The 19,420-nt window shown below is 40.5% G+C and overlaps 1 protein-coding gene across 13 annotated transcripts in view; it reads left to right on the forward strand.

Annotated features, from left to right (window-relative positions):
• CADPS (calcium dependent secretion activator) overlaps window positions 1–19,420 on the forward strand; it is a 440,774-nt gene that overhangs the window by 376,393 nt on the left and 44,961 nt on the right. For all 13 annotated transcript variants that reach the window (XM_032210572.1, XM_032210571.1, XM_032210579.1 and 10 more), the window contains one exon: window positions 5,380–5,487. In XM_032210572.1, the coding sequence (XP_032066463.1) occupies window positions 5,380–5,487 (108 nt within the window). The remainder of the gene's footprint in view (window positions 1–5,379; window positions 5,488–19,420) is intronic.

The following is a 19,420-nucleotide window of genomic DNA, read 5'->3' on the forward strand; positions in this document are numbered from 1 at the left end:
AGTCTTTCAAAATCAGAGAACTGGCACTAGATTGATTCTCACTGTTATTACAGGGTACAAATCTGATGGGCCTCTTTCTTTACCAGGAGGCTTCCTTGGGTTTTGTGCTCTTTCTTCCAGGAATGACCCAGTAATTGGAGAAGGCCTGAAATACAGTAAAGCCCGACATAACATTGTTTGAAATGAATAAAAGTTCTACATCAGGATCCAGAGTTAGCAGGTGCTCAGATGTTTAAAGTGGTAGACAAACAAAGCTAGAATGAGTGGGCTGAAACTGAATTATGTTTGTTTTACCTTCCGTGGCAAACAGTTCTAGTAGCTTGTTTTACTGTGTAATAAGTAACAATGTAATAAGAAATGATTACTGTTATTATGAGTTTATTTTTCATTTATTTTATATATTTATTTATCAATCACATTGCTATCCCATCACTTTTTTGGGGGGAAACCCCTTAGCAGTTTGCATAGAATATAAAACCAAATAAAACAACCATGCTATAAGCTTCCATATAGGGGAGGAGGAGGAGGAGGAGGAAGAATTTCTGAACTGTTGCAAAGTCTTGGTACAGATCAAAAGGAAATTATAGTAATTTCATCCAATAAAATTAATGCACAACTTAATCGTCAGTCCAATAAATTAAATATTTACAACTAAGACAAGAGAAACAGAACTTCCATATGTATTGGAAGCCTATAAGTATTGTCACTCTATAATACTGCAGAGTCTATATTCAATCCAATGCCAATATAGCCTAAAAGCTACCTACCTTCATAAAAGTTGATTAAAATAACCTTTTTAAAGGCCATCCAATTTTCCCAGAGGCAAAGCAGAAGAAGGAGCTGATTCCAAAGGTGCTGGGCCATCTCCAAAGGTTTGGGGAATGGGAAAAGACAGACAATGGCACCTAGAGAAATTTGAGGACCAAGCATGTTGTAGGATGATTTCATTGGATGAAAGTGAATAAGGGGAGACTGTAAGAAAGTCCTTGGGAGTCTGGGCAAAGAGACACTGCCAAGGGAACAGCCCAAAAAGAGATAGCAGAGCCCACAGTTGGATAGTGGATAGGGCAATAAGCTCAGAAGGGACCATCCCTTGTTTCTCAGGCTGTAAATAAATGTGTGTGTGTGTGTGTGTGTGTGTGTGTGTGTGTGTGTGTGTGAGAGAGAGAGAGAGAGAGAGAGAGAGAGAGAGAGAGAGAGAGAGAGAGAGAGAGAGAGAGAGAGAGAGAGAGGGAGAGAGAGAGAGAGATATTGTACTTTAATGCTTACAAGATTGATGTCGACCACACAGGGGAACCAGATAGGAATCACAACCACACGAGCTAATTCTACTTTATTGTAAATCTATGTTGACAATCATGCAAGTATGAGAGTGCACATTTCTCTCTCTCTCCTTTACAGCCCAATCTTGAATGTATTAACCCTAAACAGCCTTTTAACTTTAAGGCAGAAATAATTTTTGAGGGGAAGATGGTGAACGGTAGATAAGCAATACATATATATTAAAGACCAGGCTGAAGACTTTTCTGCAAAATAACTTTATTAATCCTTTAAAAAAAAAAGTAAATGGTGCTGCAGCCCATTATTTAGAGCTTAGATTAGATTGCAAAGAGTCCTCAAAGATCTCAGGCAAAGCACTCTGCATATCTGAAATTAACATTTAAATTAAGTTAAAGTGCAAGTTAAATTAAGTTTAAGTTGGAGTAAGGGATTATGATTGTTAAAGCGGGAGACAATTGCAGGTGTTTGATTTTGAGGATTTACAGATAAGAGCCCCTGTTCTAAATTTTCATTTCCAAATTGTGTGTACATGTATCCATATTTATTAAGATGTGCACAGAAAGTAACAATAAATTATATAGACTGTGGCTGAGTGAGAAATTTCCTTCAATATATCTTTATGGGGAAAAGGCAGAGAAAAGTTAAATATATTTTATATGCCTTTCGTTTTGTAATTTGTCCTAAATGTGGATTTTTATTATATAATGTTACATATCTATTCACCCAAAATATGTCCTGCTCATTCATAAAGCCCAGTGGGATACTCCTGATATCCTATTTTAGCTTCACAACCCACTCTTTAAAGTAGAGTGAGATGGAAGATAAAAACCTCCAGCCCCTCCACTGAACATTGGGGTAAAAGTAAAGGTTTCCCTCGCACACATGTGCTAGTCATTCTTACTCTAGGGGACAGTGCTTATCTCGATTTCAAAGCCGAAGAGCCAGCGCTGTTCAAAGATGTCTCCGTGGTCATGTGGCTGGCATGACTAAATGCTGAAGGCGCATGGAACGCTGTTACCTTCCCACCAAAGGTGGTTCCGATTTTTCTACTTCATTTTACATGCTTTCGAACTGCTAGGTTGACAGAAGCTGGGACAAGTAACGAGAGCTCACTCTTTTACGCAGTGCTAGGGACTCAAACTGCTGACCTTTCCGATCAACAAGCTCAGAGTCTTAGCCACTGAACCACCATGTTCCTTTACTGAATATTACAATACACATGTAACATTATATATCCCCACTGAACATTACAAGGAAGCAAAGTTTGGCAGACATTTTCCTCTAGTTCAAACTCAATTTTTTTTTCCTATCTGGGCAGGATAATCTTGCAGAAAAAGCCATCTTAACAATTAACTCAGTATTAATAATGGCTTTGCATACAAGGAAGGAAAGTTAAATCAGAACACCATGGCTTAGGCATGTTGAAATCACATTCCCAATATTGTCATTTTTCTAGCTCAGCAGATTTTTCGAAAATGACAATAAGAACTTCGCTTCCTGTAATATTGGAAATCCTCTCCTCCTGTATGCGTGCGCAGATGCAGAAATGTCATCCTTAAAGAGGAAAACAAGAAGAAAGTAGTAGAGAATTGGATTTATTTATTTATTTATTTATTTATTTATTTATTTATTTATTTATTTATTAAATTTTTATACCACCCTACAAGATGATGGGATACTTATCATTACTGCCTTGGATTTACAGCATCTTTAGGTTAGCTGTGCCATTCCGTGTGCTAATGATTGATATGGGTTGCTGTCAGCATCCTAGGTATCAACCAAGTATCTTCTTTAAATATATGTTTGTTTATCATTATTATTATGTGGTTAATTTTTGGTGAGATTCACAGCCTTTGGGGCTGGTTGGTAGCTCAAGAGCTCGAGTCCTAACCAAGGACCTAGGAACTGTTAAGGTAACGTCGGAGGATATAAGTTGTTCCAAGTAGGGTGGTTTTTTGTAGAGTCAGAATGTTCAAGTCCGATAAATTTAGAATTTCCAAATAGCAAGGTAGCCCTTTAGGTATTGCTCCAAGGGCTCCGATTAAAATCGGGACAACACTCAATTTATTGTTGTTGTTGTTGTTGTTGTTGTTGTTGTCATTATTATTATTATTATTATTATTATTATTATTATTATTATTATTATTATTTGCAGCCTTAGTGCAATTCAGTTGCTGGAAATTGCCTTGAAAAAATATCACCATCATATTTTACTGTATATTGTTCTCATTGTTGGTTGTTTTTTTTTTTAAATTAATACCTTGTCATTGTTTCAGTAGGTGTTAAAAATGTTACTGGCATCTTAGAGCCAATCATTGCCCGTTGCTTGATAATTGTATTTCTATGTTTATATACACAAATGCGCGCGCACACACACATGTGCATAAATGTGCATGTGCGTGCACGCACACGCGCGCACACACACACACACTACGTTACGCGCACACCGTCCTACTGCTTCTCAAACTTCCTAATTTTCACCCAGAAAATGGGTGTTAACTAACTTCAATTTACAGTGGATGACAATCACATCTCATTGAGAAATGATACTTTGTGATCTGCAGTAAAACACAGTAATAAAAGTAATGACACCCGTTATTATGAAACTTCCCACGTGCCACCAACATTTAAGAATTGTGTGGCAGTGTTTATAATGACTCTTATTTTAGCATTTTAATGGGTTTCCTTTGAGATGAGTTTGATTCCATTATATCAAAGCATGTAACTTACTTAGTGATTGTTTCCCCCCTCCCCCAATTTTCCCCCTTATTAGATTCTGGTGAGTGTAATACAGACTGTCACAATCATCACATATCTTGCAAACTTTATACATTCAGATTTAAGGGAAATTGGTGTGTTGCAGCTTCACGGGAATGGCAGGAGATGAATGGAGCAGTTTTATACTTGCTTACTCAGAAGGCAGTCTTGCTGTTTATAATTCCCACACGGAAAGTTGCAAATGCATTGGAAATAATGTTTACGATAAAAATCTAACCCAAATTAGCTAGAATTAAGGGTCTGTTACCTTCATTGGGCTGAAGTAAGGTATCTCATTTCCATCAGCAACTATACACTGGAAACCTATATCTATCACATGAATGTTTTTGGTGTTTGTGTTTTTGACAGGTAGGTAATAGATTTGGTAGCTCAACAGCTCAAGGGGGGGGGGATTTAGCAATTACTCAAAATGATATTTTATTTTTAAACACATGTGTTTGGGTATTCAAAACTGAATATAAAATGTATTTCAAGAATCTTTGGCCCAAGGTGAAATTCAGCAGGTTCTGGAGAACTGGTAGCAGAAATTTTGAATAGTTCAGAGAACCGGCAAATACTGCCTATGGCTGGCCCCAGAGTGGGGTGGGAAAGGAGATTTTGCAATATCCTTCCTCCAGGAGTGGGGAGGGAATGGGGATTTTGCAATATCCTTCCTCTGCCATACCCACCAAGCCACGCCCACAGAACCGGTATTTTTCTTTAAAAAATTGAATTTCACCACTGATTTGGTCCACTAGATTTGAATAGGTCTGAGGGTTCCTTTTTTCGTATTAGAGTAGAGAGGATTTTCTTGGAGGATTCTAAAGAGGTGATGGTGAAGCCGCATGGATGGTTGTTGTGTTAATTCAGTGTTTCTCAATCTTGGGAAGATTAAGATGTGTAGACTTCAACTCCCAGAATTCCCCAGCTAGCTATGCTGGCTGAGCCAGCTATATGGCTGAGGAATTATGGGAGTTGAAGTCCATGAATCTTAAGGTTACTAACTTTGAGAAACACTGTGCTAATTAAGTCAAGAAGAGAAGAAAGGACTGAGAGAGAGAGACAGAAAGAGATATTTGAGCTATGCAAACCAATACTTAGGTGCTTTAGTTACCTGCTACACACAGTTGAAAGGTTTTGCTGATTTCCAAATAAGTCTAAGTGTGTCAACTAGAATAGGTCCCTCAGCTGTAATGTGAAGAGAAATAGAAGAAAGAGAATATAGTGGAAGATGCTCACCACTGAATAAACAGATTGTCTTGAAGATATGCCATGTTTATGCTTCTCCCCTCCTTGTTCCTTTTTAATTTTCTCTCCTTCTCACTCTTTTTCTCTGTACAGAAACCAGGGATGGACGTTGCTGATGCCTACGTGACCTTCGTTCGCCATTCTCAGGACATTCTGCGTGATAAGGTCAATGAGGAGATGTATATAGAAAGGTTATTTGATGTAAGTAAATGCCCCCTCCTCCTTGGAGATCCAAGAGGGGGAGCTACAAAATGTGACAAAATGAGACAGGAGGATAAGTCACATTTTGAGAGAAATGATCAATGATAGTAGTCTCTTTTTTTTCCTTTTTTTGTTGTTGTTTTCTCTTTTATTTTTGAAGGAAATTTCTGTTCCCTCCCCTCTTTTTTTCTGAATGATACTCAACTTATCTGCTACTTGTCTGCTCTAATGCCTTACGCCAAGCTACTTTGACTCACTTTCCCTCTGTTTAGATTTTAGGATAAGAGCACCTTAAATCAATACTTATCACTTTGACGTAAGAATGTATCAGCCATATTTTCTTAGCCTTAAAGTCTTGTTCCCCAACTGGGAGAGAAGATGAACCCTCAGGGAAAAGTGCATGTGTGATCCGATGGCAAGTAAAACTTTTTACTGAAGGACCAGCAACTTTAACCCTGATTTGGCCCATTTTTTCAAAAATTAAAAAAAATAGTTTGAAAATATTGGAAGGTTTCTGTATCCATTTTCCAATCTGAATAAATAAGGTTAATTCTGAGATTGGATGTGATTCCAACTATGAAAGAGGATATAGCACCCAATTGTTTTAAAGAATTAACTACGATTTTATTTGAATGTCATACATTTCACAGTTCCTTCACCTTTCTGATGCTTTTTTTTAACTTCTAGAATACTTTTTTTTTTGTCCTGACAGTAATTGTATAGCCTAGCATTCCAACTTACAGCAGGTGCTTAATATTCTTGCTCTGGTCACTTGTTAGGAATGCATGTTTCTTTGTGTATGTGTTTATGTAATTGTACAACAGCTGCCTTTGTCTTTGCTATCCGTGCTCTAAGTTCTCTGCCCTCCCCTGTGTTCTGGTATCCCAATTCAGATTCTCTGCAGGTTTGTTTTACCTGTTTTCTTGCTTACATTGGATTGAAAAGCTGTTTGTCTGCCGTGTCCGCCTTCCCCAGATTTTCCCAATTCCTCTTATGATTGATTCTCGTCTTTATTCCCATTTTCCTTCCCACTGAAGCCTCTTCCAACTGCATAATTCTCTTTGTTCAGTCCTCCTTTCCCCCCCCCCCCGCAAGATTAAAATGGAACTTATCTCCCATGTCAAATGTTTTATCACATTATATCAAGTGGCATGAATTGGAGTCAAATAATCTTCCTGTGTATATCTACTAGCATGACCCATATCCCCCGAGAATGCCTCACTCGTGCATAAAGCTCCCCAGAGATTCCTTTCCTCTTAAGAGAGTTTAAATGTGAGACGCAAATCACCTTTCCACTTGAGGCAGTCCTTTTCTCTCAGTCACAGACTTGCTATCTCTCTCCCTGTCTCCCCGTAAAAATTCTCCAGTTAGCAAAACATTTCCAGGGATTGTTCTTTTCAAGGGTAGCCTTTGCACTGAACATTTTCCAGTTTGTATCTCAGCCAAATTGCCCTGAACTTCTCAAATGGAATAAGTATCTGAAATATTTCGGTTCCATCACATCACAGCCGTATCACAATTGATATGAATAAGTGCCTTGGGTACCGTTTATATAGAGAGGAAAAGAAAGGCTGTTTAATAAATAAATGCATTTTTGTCTAGACGCCTCTTGGCAGAACAGGAACGATATTATAAAAGGTAATTGACTTGAGGCACCTCTACAAACCATACAGACCCCATAGGAAGATACAGGTATACGGTGCACAACACCTGGGTTAGAGCCACGGTTTGTGTCCCTTTTGAGGAACATTTCCCCTCCAAAAGTGGTAAAGCATAGAAAAGGAACCTGTGGCTCTTCAAATGTTTTTAGGGGTGTCTGCACGGAGGGAGTCAAAGTCAAAATGGAAGCCACAACCATACAATCAAAGCCCCAAGCTTTTTTTCATACATTGTAAAAAAAAAAAAAAAGGAAGGTGTTTTGATCACATGGTTGGGATGACCATCTTGATGTTTTTGTTCCCATCCTGTGGACATCTCTGAATGTTGTTTGAATGAAGAGTCCCAACTGCCCCATAATGGCAATGGTGGAGGGTCACTGAGAGTTTTATTTGAAGCTCCATTGTATGGGCTTGATTGTACTACTAAGAACCTTGCCTATAATATTATTGATGTTCCCTTTTGGGAATAAATACCTTACTCATTCAGGTCCTTGCTTTTTGTAAAATCCAAAAACATCCACTATATACACAAGACTTCACTAGAGAGGACCACTTTCCTGCAAAAACAATAAGGTCTTTTTGCCCCAAACCCTTAGTTTTTAGTTCACACACACACACTGTGGTGATGTCTTTTCTGAAGAAATATAGTAAATATAATAATTCCCAGTGTTCCATCATTTCCCAGTCACCATCTTGTTTGAGAAAGCACAACTAATCATTACATTCTTTTTATCATGGTAAACTGGTTTCATATGGATTTTGGTTGTTGCTATTTGAGATGATATAAGCATTTTCACCTTCAGCTTTCACAGGATACAAGAATTCATCCTTCTCTTGATAGCCTAAAACAGACTTTGTCCAACCTAGCCCTGTCCAGGTATTTGGCTTACAATTTCCACTAGTGCAATGATAGCAAACCTTTTTAGCACCGAGTGCTGAAACGGGAGTGCATGCACGTGCTTATCTGGACCGCAACCCAGAAGAGGAGCTGCTCAAGGCGCATGTGCCCGCCCTAAAGTGAACATCCAGTTTCTGGCGCACATATGCATGCCAGCCAGCTAGTCTTCCAGTTACTGCCATGCACGCGCACACAACAATCAGCTGGCCACCATGCATACTCACACAGGAAAATGGAAGACTAGCTCTTCCAGTTTTCGGCACTGCCGCATGCAAGAAAGCCAGCTGATCATCGTGTGCCCATGCACGCCAGAAATCCAGAAGAGGAATGGGCAATGCCGTGCATGCCAGGCAACATGGCTTCACATGCCACTTTGGGCATGGGTGCCATAGGTTCTCCATCACTGCACTAGTGCCTTCTGAGTGACAAACGATCAAAGATCTGGAGGGTATCAAGTTGGATGAAGCAATTTTAATGCCTATGAACCTGGCCAATTGACAAATTAGCTTGGCTTATTTCAGAATCAGAAATGCCAAAACAACAAAAAATGTTTTTTCTCCCTTCTCTTTCCATTTGATTCTTTACCTTCCCTGCCTGGAATATTTTTTTAAATGACATTTTATTAATTTTGTTGTTAATACATTTACTGAACTCTTAATATTACTTTGTTTTTTCTTTTATTCCTAAAATCGTCTACTTTGTACTGCATAATACTCATTTCCTTTATAAAGCCTTGTTCCTGTGGGTTAGGATAGCAGGATTATCCTCCTTGATGAATATTAGCATTTGCAGGAAAGTATTTAAATATTACTGTGCAGTCCACCATTGAATCACATTTGCTCTGTAACTTAAATTTATCATGGAAAAAAGCCATCAAAATTTTGATTCAGAGTATCAGAAGACATTGTGATGTCCTACAATCAGCATCTAATAAGGGTCATTTTATTTTCCAAGAACTGCTTATTGAAATACAACAATTTTTTTCTTATCCATTAAAATTCTAGCCACAGAGGAGTAATGAGAAAGAAAGGATCATTTATAATATACATATTTATATGTTATGCCTTGAGGATGTATTTTCACTGTATACACTGATTATTTAAGTTCTGTAAGGTAGTTTAATATCTTCCATTACCTAGAGAAAATTCTGATCCCATATGGTAGATAATGAATCCCACTATATTATCAAGGCCTCATCTTAAATCAGGTCCATAAATGGGTTAAAAATCAGAATGTGGTAGAGATGCAGTTTCTTTGTGGTCCATTAGGAATCTTGGCATCTACTAATAAAACCTGAGGTTGGGGAAAAAAATATAACCATGTCAAAGGTGAGTTCCTACTGGTTCAACCCAGTTTGGCCAAACTGGTAGTGGTATGGTGGCCTGGGTCACTGGAACCGGTAGCAGTCCAGGCCTGCCATGCCCCCGAATCAGTTCCCTGGCACCGTCGTGGCTGCTGCCATTTTGTTTTTGAGTTCTGCGCATGTGCAGAACAATTTTAATTGCATTGCACATGTGCTCACAACGCGCATCCAGCCTGTGCATGCACGCACAAGCGAACCAGCAGTAGAGCAGGCCAGAACCCACCCTTGTACCATGTTATCTGTCTTTGGTGTCAGGTTCCGAAGGGTTAATGAAAACAGCCAAACCCAGAAACGGTTTGAAATACAGTTTGTATTCTTCCTTCGGCAGGAACTGACCAACAAATCACTAAGGCAATGAATAAATTGTCAGAGCTGCCACCCAGTGCTCCCCACCACCTTTTATAGTGACTTAGTAATTAGATAACCTGCATCCCACGCGTGCACACAACCATCCCGTCGTAACTGAGAACAAAAACCACCCGGCAATTAATCATGGATTGTTGTCAGTCAGTTATCACTAGCTTTGTAGATTTACTCAGCTGTTTGTAGAGGAGTGAAGTCTGGTGAGTCTTGGCAGCTGGCCCAGGTTTCTCCCCTGAATGGCTGCTCCAGGCCTCTGGGCTGGCCGGAGCTGACATGCGGCCATGGAGACAGCATTTGGGGAGCTACAAATTACAGTCACATAGGACTAACATTGGTTTTCCCCCTCCCCATTTCCTATCCTTCTTCCTATCAACATGGGAGATTCAGTATAGAACTTTTTTTGCAAAAACCCTAGAAAATTGTCTACAACAGAGGACTACAGTCCCTGGGCCGTGGCCCACTACCTGGTCACAACCTGTTTGGAACTGGACCACACAGGTGGCAGGCAAGCATGTGCGGCAATCCCTTGCACAAGCAGCAACGACTTGCCCTAGCTCCCCTTGTGCAAATGATGGCTGTCTTGCGCTCCTGGGCAAAGCTTCCATTGACACAAATGGAACTGCCCACGTTCACGCACACCTACCTACCTATCACAAGGAACTATCCTCTCCTTCCCCACCCCCCCAGGCTTCCAAGCTAGAATGGTTGGGGACCGCTGGTCTACAATCCTACTTTGGAAGTGAAATTGAATTCTGTTTGGCAATCCTGATTGATAAAGCCTGATCGCAGTGGTGGGTTTCAAAATTTGTTAGAACCTCTTCTGTAGATATGGCCTGCTTTGTGGGAGTGGCTTGCCAACCATGTGATTGGGTGGGAGTGGCTTGCCAGCCATGTGACCAAGTAGGAGTGGCTTGGCAGTCATGTGACTGGGTGGGTGTGGCCAACTTGTAAAATGTGATGAAACTCACTTAACAACGCTCTTGCTTAGCAACCAAAATGTTGGCTCAGAAACTCTGGCATTTGAAGCACGCAAGTCTTAAAGCTGTCAAGTTACAAGTCCCTTGCACACCTAACCTTTTAGGGGAAAAAACCCCAGGGGTGTTTAAACTTGACAGCTTTAAGACTTTAAGGTTTAGATAGGACTCTTAGAGGTAGGAAGGGCGATTGGGGAGCCAGCCAATCAGTGAGCAGCGGGCAGGGCAAGCGTGGTGCTGACAGGTGGGTGGAGGAAGCTGGAACCGGTTCTAAACGGCACAGTAGATTTGTGGAATCTCTTCTATAGAAGAGGTTAGAACTGGCAGGAACCCACCCCTGCCTGATTGGCTTTAAACCACAAACTCCTGTCCCAGTAATTATGTAGGTTGTGTTTCAACAAACCAGGGAGACTCTTTTCAAACAAGCTCTAAACCACAAAGTGGGTAAGAGGGAGGAGCTGCTCAGCTTGGTCTCTTATTCGCATATCAATAAATCAGTGTGGACTGTTTATATGTTCATAAATAAATCATAATTTTATTAAATTTTTATAAGTCACAAATAAGGTGACACTGGGCAGCTTGGAGATCATAAAAAGAGAAAGAGAAAAGCTATTAGAACTATGCAAATTAAAATTTTAAAACTATGCAAAAAAGCAGACCCAAGGAGATGGACAGCACGGGGATGAGGTCTTCTTACCCCATCAACCACTTCCAGCAGTGAACAACCTCTTTCAAGGCCCCAAGTCAACAGGCAAAATCAAGTTTTAACAACCTTCTGGAAGGCCAAAAGTCTGGGAGCAGTTGTCACCTCCAGTGATAGGGAGTTCCACAGGATCAGGACCACAGCAGAAAGGGCTCTTCTCCTTGACCCCACCTTCTGGGATTCCTTAGCAGGCAGGTCCATTGGGATGAGATGACTCTGGACTCATGCCATATATTTAATTGCAAACTATATTATAGCCAAGTTTGTGTGCGTGGTTAAGGCATCAGGCTAGAAACTGCCCTGGGCACAAAGCCAGCTGAATGACCTTGGGCCAGTCCCTCTCTCTCAGCTCCAGGAAGAAGGCAATGGCAAACCTTTTTCCAAAATCTTGCCAAGAAAACTGCAGGGACCAGTCCAAGCATCTGCCAAGAGTCAACTCTGACTCAAAGGCACTAAAGAAAAATTATCTTCTTAAAAAAAAAAAAACCCAGATTGCATCTCCCTATGTTTATATAGAGGCAACAAAAAGAATGTATCTTTGCAGATGCTACTGCATGCTAACAATGGTGCAGATATATACACATACACTGTGCATTTACCTATACCTATATATGTTTATCGTTACATTATGCCTCAATGCATAATGTAGAGCAGGATCACTAGAAGAATCCAAGAGTAGATGAACAGCACAGTGAGGCTAGAGCACCAAGGGAAGTTCATTTCCCATTGCAAATAGTAGTTACAAGGCTTCCTTTCTGAACATTGAGCATTGCAATTCAGAGTTTCCTTCATTCAGTTTGCTCTCTCAGTCCTCTTTCTTCCAGGAAAGAAAAATTAGCAGCTAAAGATCAACCACACAATAACTGTCACGTCTAGTTCACCTTGGCATCACCCTTGACTCTGAAAAATCTCAATCACTCTAATCCTGTCATAAAAACCACTGTATTCATTAACAGCAGGGCAAATCCTTTCACTATGTGGGACCATATGCAAAGCAGCTACCTTTGAATCATTAAAGCAGCCACATCTTTGGCCGGGTTCACAAACCTGATTCAAAGCTGCTCCTGGCCATCTCCCCAAGAGAAGTAGGTGGAGAAATATGGAGAAATCCAAGAGACCTTCTGAGGTAGCCATGGGATTTTAGAAAGACACATCTTTAACCGTTCCCAAAATAAAGCTTGATCTGCACTTTCGCAGATCCTAAAGCACCTATTTCAAACAATTTGCAGTGTTCTAATATCAGTACTGCAGTGGCTCAGGGGCTAAGATGCTGAGCTTGTCGATCAGAAGATCGGCAGTTCAGCATTTCAAATCCCTAACGCTGCATAAAGGAGTGAGCTCCTGTTACTTGTCCCAGCTTCTTCCAACCTAGCAGTTAAAAAGAACGTAAAAAATGTAAGTAGAAAAATAAGGACCACCTCTGGTGGGAAGGTAACAGTGTTCCATGTGCCTTTGGTGTTTAATCATGTGTGTGGTCACATGACCACAGAGACGTCTTCAGACAGCGCTTTCAAATAGAGATGAGCACCACCGCCTAGAGTCGGGAACGACTAGCACATATGTGCAAGGGGAACCTTTATCTTTATCTTAATATCAGTACTGCAGATATATAGTATTATGAATGTGGAAAACAGGCCACAAAGTACAGGGAAATAAGTCATGAAGCCGAGCCTCTAGATTTCATAGGATATTGATTACAGAATCCACAAATGGTGCAGATGGCCTTTCTAACTCCTCAGTCCAGACGATTAATTCCTTAGCCTCTCCCTTGCTCAAACATACTTCTTAAAAGAAAAAGAGCATGTTTTCTGATATGAGAAATCAAATCATCCACTGAAGCTCCTAAGAATGCAAAGATCTAAACAAAAATTAATTTATTTTTCTCCCCCCCCCCTTCTTATATTCCTTGAAGACACAAGCCTGTCCAAGCAGAAGATCAGGATTAAGGCAGATGTGCTTACCAGCTAGCTCATCTGCTTAAGTCTGGCAGGCTCCGAGATCAGTGATTAAAAAACCATCTCGAACTTTGATGAGATCCACAGTCCCAGTAATATGCACTCCCTGATTGCTTTCTTTGATACTCCCCCCCTCCCATTCAACCACCCAGACCGTCAGCCTAAACCGGAAGTAGGAAGCATTTGACTGGAGATGATAGGCAGATTATATGGGTCAATTATACCCTTAATCTGCCTTCTCTGCAGAGATTAAATGTTCATAGATTGACTCTGTGTATTTGGCTTGCTCTGAGTAGTTACCAGATCAGGAAGGTTGCCCTTACTGAAAAGTCCGGTAAGAACTTAATCATGCAATGATAGGCTGCTGATATGAGGGAACCAACTGCTCTGTGCTTCTAGAGACAGATTTATTTACCATTTCACTGCTGCTTCCTAGAATCAGTTGTATAACATGGGCCTAGATATGCTAACAAAACAACAGAGTTGGAAGGGACCTTGGAGATCTTCTAGCCAACCCCCTTGTTCATACAGGAAACCCTATACCATTTCAGACAAATGGTTGTCCTGATCTCTTCTTAAAAACCTCCAATGTTGAAGCACCCACAACTTCTGGAGGCAGGTTGTTCCATTGATTAATTGTTCTAATTCAGTGTTTCTCAACCTTGGCAATTTGAAGATGTCTGGACTTCAACTCCCAGAATTCCCCAGCCAGCATTCGCTGGCTGGGGAATTCTGGGACTTGAAGTCCAGACATCTTCAAGTTGCCAAGGTTGAGAAACACTGTTCTAACTATTAAGAAATTTCTCCTTAGTTCTAGGTTGGTTCTCTCCTTGATTAGTTTCCATCCTTTGCTTCTTGCCCTGTCTTCAGGGTGCTTTGGAGAATAGGTTGACCCTCCTTTTCTTTGTGGCAGCCCCTTAGATATTGGAACACTGCTATCATGTCACCCCTGGTCCTTCTAGACATACCTGTGGTATATTTCCATTAAGGGATGTGTGGGTGTGTGGGTGTGCGCGCACTCATACATTCTCTTTATGAAAGAGCCACTTAGAAAATGCTTTACCAAGCAAAATCAGGATAAGGAAAAGAAGGAGAGAGCTGTAACCAATCCAATAGAGAGGATGTCCTGGTTCAAAAGCCTTTCTAGATGATAACGCTGTTTCCTGTGTTTAAGGAACGTATAATTTAGTGTGACAGTGATGTCTTGTTATATTGTATAAGCACTTTATTTCAGAAATGATTTTTTTCTGACTGCACAAAACGGGGCTGCTTTGTCGATTAGTAAAGGGAAATCACACTGCATCCAGTAGCAGGCCGGTGCCGGTTCAGACCGGTTCGGGCAAACGGATAGTTCTGATGATCAGTTGGCGCCACCCTCCTGACCCTGCCCTATCCTGTCCTATATTTCCTTTTTTCTGGCTCAGCTGATTGATGCAGCACAGCTGATTTCTCTGCCTCCGCTGTTCTACTTACCAGAATTGCCTTAGAAGGTAAGCAGCTGAGCTTCAAATTGCTGTATTTTGAATGCTGCGCGCGATCACCGAACCGGTTGTTAAACCAGTTGCAGCCCCACCCCACCCCAGCTGCATCTCGATGAATTGAACTGTCGAGGTGGCCTGCTTCTCTTTGCCCAGCTACTTCCCTTTCACAAAAATGAACGCATGCTCAGAAGCCCTTCAGATAGTGGGGAAGGATCCTGCAGTGTGTAGAAACAGTGCGTTGGTAGAGCTGTGTAGAAACAATTTGACTGAAGTGAAGTATTCCTTTTGGGTTCACATCAGGGATGAAATCCTCCCGGTTTGGCCTGGTTTGGCTGAACCAGTAGGGACGATTGGCCATGGTTCTGCGAACCGGTAGTAAAAAAAAAAGCTTCCAGGGATTGCCAGCTCAGTAGTGAGCCGCACAATTGTTGGAAGCTTTTTTCCTGCTTTTTATAGCATTTTTTCTCTGTCGGTTTGCTCAAACTGGCAGGGGAAAAAAATGCTTTAAAAAGCTTTTTTAAAAGCTGAAAGTGAAAAAAAAAGTTGGCTACGCTCACCCAGTCACATGACCCCACCACCACCAACCCTGCCCACAGAACCGGGGTGGGGGTTAGATTTCACCACTGGTTCATATTTGTTTGAACCGAAACCTCGGAAGATACTTATTGCTAAGAGATTAGACCTGATCCGAATTCAAGTCTATTCTCATCCGTAGCTGTTGAAAATCCTCCATTTAAAGGAGAATATGGTGCTCTCTGAGCTTGCTTGTTTTCTTGCAGACGTTTCATTACCCAAACTAGGTAACATCATCAATGTTTGTTGAAAGCCAGCTGGGAAGAATACAAATGCTGAGCACGTGACCCCAGGACAGTGGAACTATCATAAATAAATGCCAGTTGCCAAGAACCTAAATTTTGATCACATGATCAGGGGGATGCTGCAAGGGTCATAAGTGTGAAAATCGGTCATAAGCCAGTTTTTTTTTCAGTGCCATTGTAACTTTGAATAATTATTAAACAAGCCAAGGACCACCTGTAATTCCAGGTGCAGCAGAAAAGTAAATATACTTGTGACCCAAAGAATGACACTGTTTAAACATGAGGCCCAATGTATACCTAGTGTATATCTGCGGTGGCACAGTGGTTAGAATTCAGTACTGCAGGCTACTTCTGCTGACTGCTGGTTGCCTGCAATTTGGCAATTCAAATATCACCAGGCTCAAGGTTGACTCAGCTGCCCATCCTTCCAAGATCAGTCAACTGAGGACCCAGGTTGTTGGGGGCAATATGCTGACTCTGTAAGCCGCTTAGAGAGGGCTGTAAAGCACTGTGAAGCTGTATGTAAGTCTAAGTGCTATTGCTATTGCTATTTTGCTTAATCATATTGGATGGGCAGAAATAATTGGAGATGGGTCTACCCTTAAAATAACCAGGAAAAGGTGATAGTGAATACCTTGAGCACCTTGAATTGCAACCAGTAACCTGTAACCATTGCAACTCAAGCAGCAACAAGGCCATATGAGCATAATGACAATGCCCCCATCCTTGCCCATGTCACTGCCTTCTGAACTAGCTGTAGCCACCAATGGAACTAAGCTAGCTAGGAAGGAAAAGCCTAGAGTTTAAACTGCGGGACACGACCCTATAAAAAGGCCTTGATTTCTTCGTTCTGCAGAGAAGAAATAAACATATACTGTATGACTTCATTCTTAGCTGTAAGAAAGAGCCTAATGACTTCGTATTGGCCAAAGCTTACTTCTACTGAGTAAGCTTTTTCATAAATGCGGCTTTAAATACCTGGACAGTGAAAACAGTTATGTGCTTTAATCAATGTTTTGTCATCATTGTCATCTACCATCTAAATTTCAGCCATGCCATAGGTTCACCATCACAAAACTAGAGTTTCACTAGACTCACCAGCACTTCATATGGAAATTCGTGAAATTCTTTGGATTTCATAGTTCTTGGGAACAAGCCATCCTAGTGGTTCTCCCACACTTACAGGCAGCTTAAAATGGTCAAGTCTCACTAGAAAGTGGGCAGGTTGTGACAAGTCCTTTCAGTCTCTGATCGCTTTCTTCATCGTCTTGGCAGAAAGAGATTAAACATGGTTTGCTGGACCCATAAAACAGCCTAATGGTTACCACATTTATAGTCCACAAATTGGGGAGAGACTAGGTGTGAAATCCAGCAGGTTCTGACGATTCTGGAGAACCAGTAGGGGAAATTTTGAGTAGTTCGGAGAACTGGCAAATGCCACCTCTGGCTGGCCCCAGACTGGGGAGGGAATGGAGATTTTGCAGTATCCTTCCTCTGCCACGCAAAACCAAGCCACACCACGCCCACCAAGCCACACCCACAGAACGGGTAGTAAAAAAATTGAATTTCACTACTGGGACAGACTTATTATTTCTGTTGATTATGATTTCTCTGGCATTGACTGGTTGACAAGATGGGACATACCACATTTTTGGGTGAATTTATAGATGTATGCACAACTTCCCTGCAGGAAAATAATTGCGTACTAGGTGAGCATGTAAACCTTAGGTATTGTGTAAGAAATGTAAAATAAGGCTTAATCTTGTACTCTATTTACTTTCTTCTTAAATACTAGCTTGGTAGATGAAGTATATCTTTGCCATATATTCTGTTTGTTCTGGAGGTTTTTAGTTTGTACCATTTTTCTCTATAGATTAATATATTATCATTTAATGCACTCTTGGAGCCAGGCGTATGCAAATTGTTCTTGGTCTGAAATGTTAGTCCTGTATTCCACATTCAGAATAAAATATGCTTCTCCTGAAAGTTTTTGGTGAGGTCATGGAAATACATGATTATTATTATTTTTGCCCATACTTGGAAGAAATTCAGGAATGGTAGGCATGGTTTTGAGAATTTCAGATTATGCCAAGGACGGCCATTAGAATTTTGCTTTATGGCTGGTGATGCGTTTATTTTGGCTTTAAAAAATGGTCACTTAGGTAGTAGAATCGCAGGCCTGATCATATTATTGCTGCTACTGACTTAGGATGGGTGATATGTGAAGTGCTAGAGCAGAACAACAGATATTAAATTTTTGGCTCAGGGTTAAAAAGCCATATTGGGCTGTTCTGTGCTGCTTTTTTCATGCAGAGAAGATTGCTTTCACCTGTATTCCCGTCTATCTACCAGTAGTAGGTAAGTTAGATTCTTTTTTATTCTTTACTGTGTAGAATTTGGAGCTTATGTGGGGAAATTGCATGTGTGTTTTTGTATTCTACTTTTTGTCTGCAGGAAATGTAACCAATTGTTTCCTTAAAGGATGTTTAAAATATTCAGGTAATCTTCTTAGTCGATTTTTCTGTAAATTGAGTGGCAAGTAGTAGTCAATAAAGATTGCCTCTCCTTTATTCTGGTGATTCCTGGAATCCCTGAAAAACAAAGGGCAAGAGACCTATTTTAAGTTGTCATTGTTTTTCATGACTAGAACATTCAAAGCATTTCAAATGTTATACTACTAGAATACAAAACCTTAGAATCGTCTTAAGTTTAGTTTTGTCAGAACCCAGCCAACGTAAATTGTTCCAAAAGAACATACCAAGTGAGACTGTTTTGTTCCAAGCTTAAAATATTCTTGTTTTGTGCATAAAAGGACATTGTCCTGCCAGAGATACTATTCAAACCTTCTGCCCTTCTGTTATTTGCTCAGGCAGATTAATGTTTCCCTTCCTTTATATCACTACACATTAGCAAAACAAAAAGAGATGTAGAAGGAAAAGGAGATTAACAACATGCCAAGGGGATCAAATGAAAACTGTATTTGTAAAGTCAACAAGCTGAATGCAATTTTTAGAACAATGTTCTTCAACTTATTGCTGTCAATATGTTTTGCATTACAACTCAATGATCTCCAAACAATGCAAAAAGAGATTGTAGCCTTGAACATATAGTTTATTAACAGAATAATATGGTTGGAAGGGACATTGGAGGTCTTCTGGTCCAACCCTCTGCTCAAGCAGGAGACTCTATACCATTCCAGACAAATGGTTGGCCAATCTCTTCTTTAAAAATCCAAGGTTGGAGAATGTACAACTTCAGAGGCAAATTGTTCCATTGATTAATTGTACTGTGTGGAAACTTTTCCTTAATTCTAAGTTGGTTCTCTCCTTGATTAGTTTCTATCCATTGCTTTTTGTCCTGCCTTCAGATGCTTTGGAGAATAGGTTGGCCCTCTCTTCTTTGTGGCAATCCCTTAGATAGTAGAACAGTGCTATCATGTCACTCCTAGTCTTTCTTTTCATTAAACTAAAGATTTCACTGTCCAGTTCTGTCCTATTCTAGGATGTGGTGCTCATCTTGTTTCTGGGCTGAGAGAACCAATATTGTCGAAGACATTTTCCATGGTCATGTCATCAGCATGGCTATACGCCAAAGGTGCATGGAATGTTGTTACCTTTCCATCCAAGTGGTACCTATTAATCTACTCTCATTTGCATGTTCATTTGCAGAGCAAGAGAGTTACCAACTGACTTTAATGATTTTCCTTGTCTATAATTTGTG

The sequence above is a fragment of the Thamnophis elegans genome, chromosome 2 (genome assembly GCF_009769535.1).
Source record: "Thamnophis elegans isolate rThaEle1 chromosome 2, rThaEle1.pri, whole genome shotgun sequence".
Taxonomy (NCBI): Eukaryota; Metazoa; Chordata; class Lepidosauria; order Squamata; family Colubridae; genus Thamnophis; species Thamnophis elegans.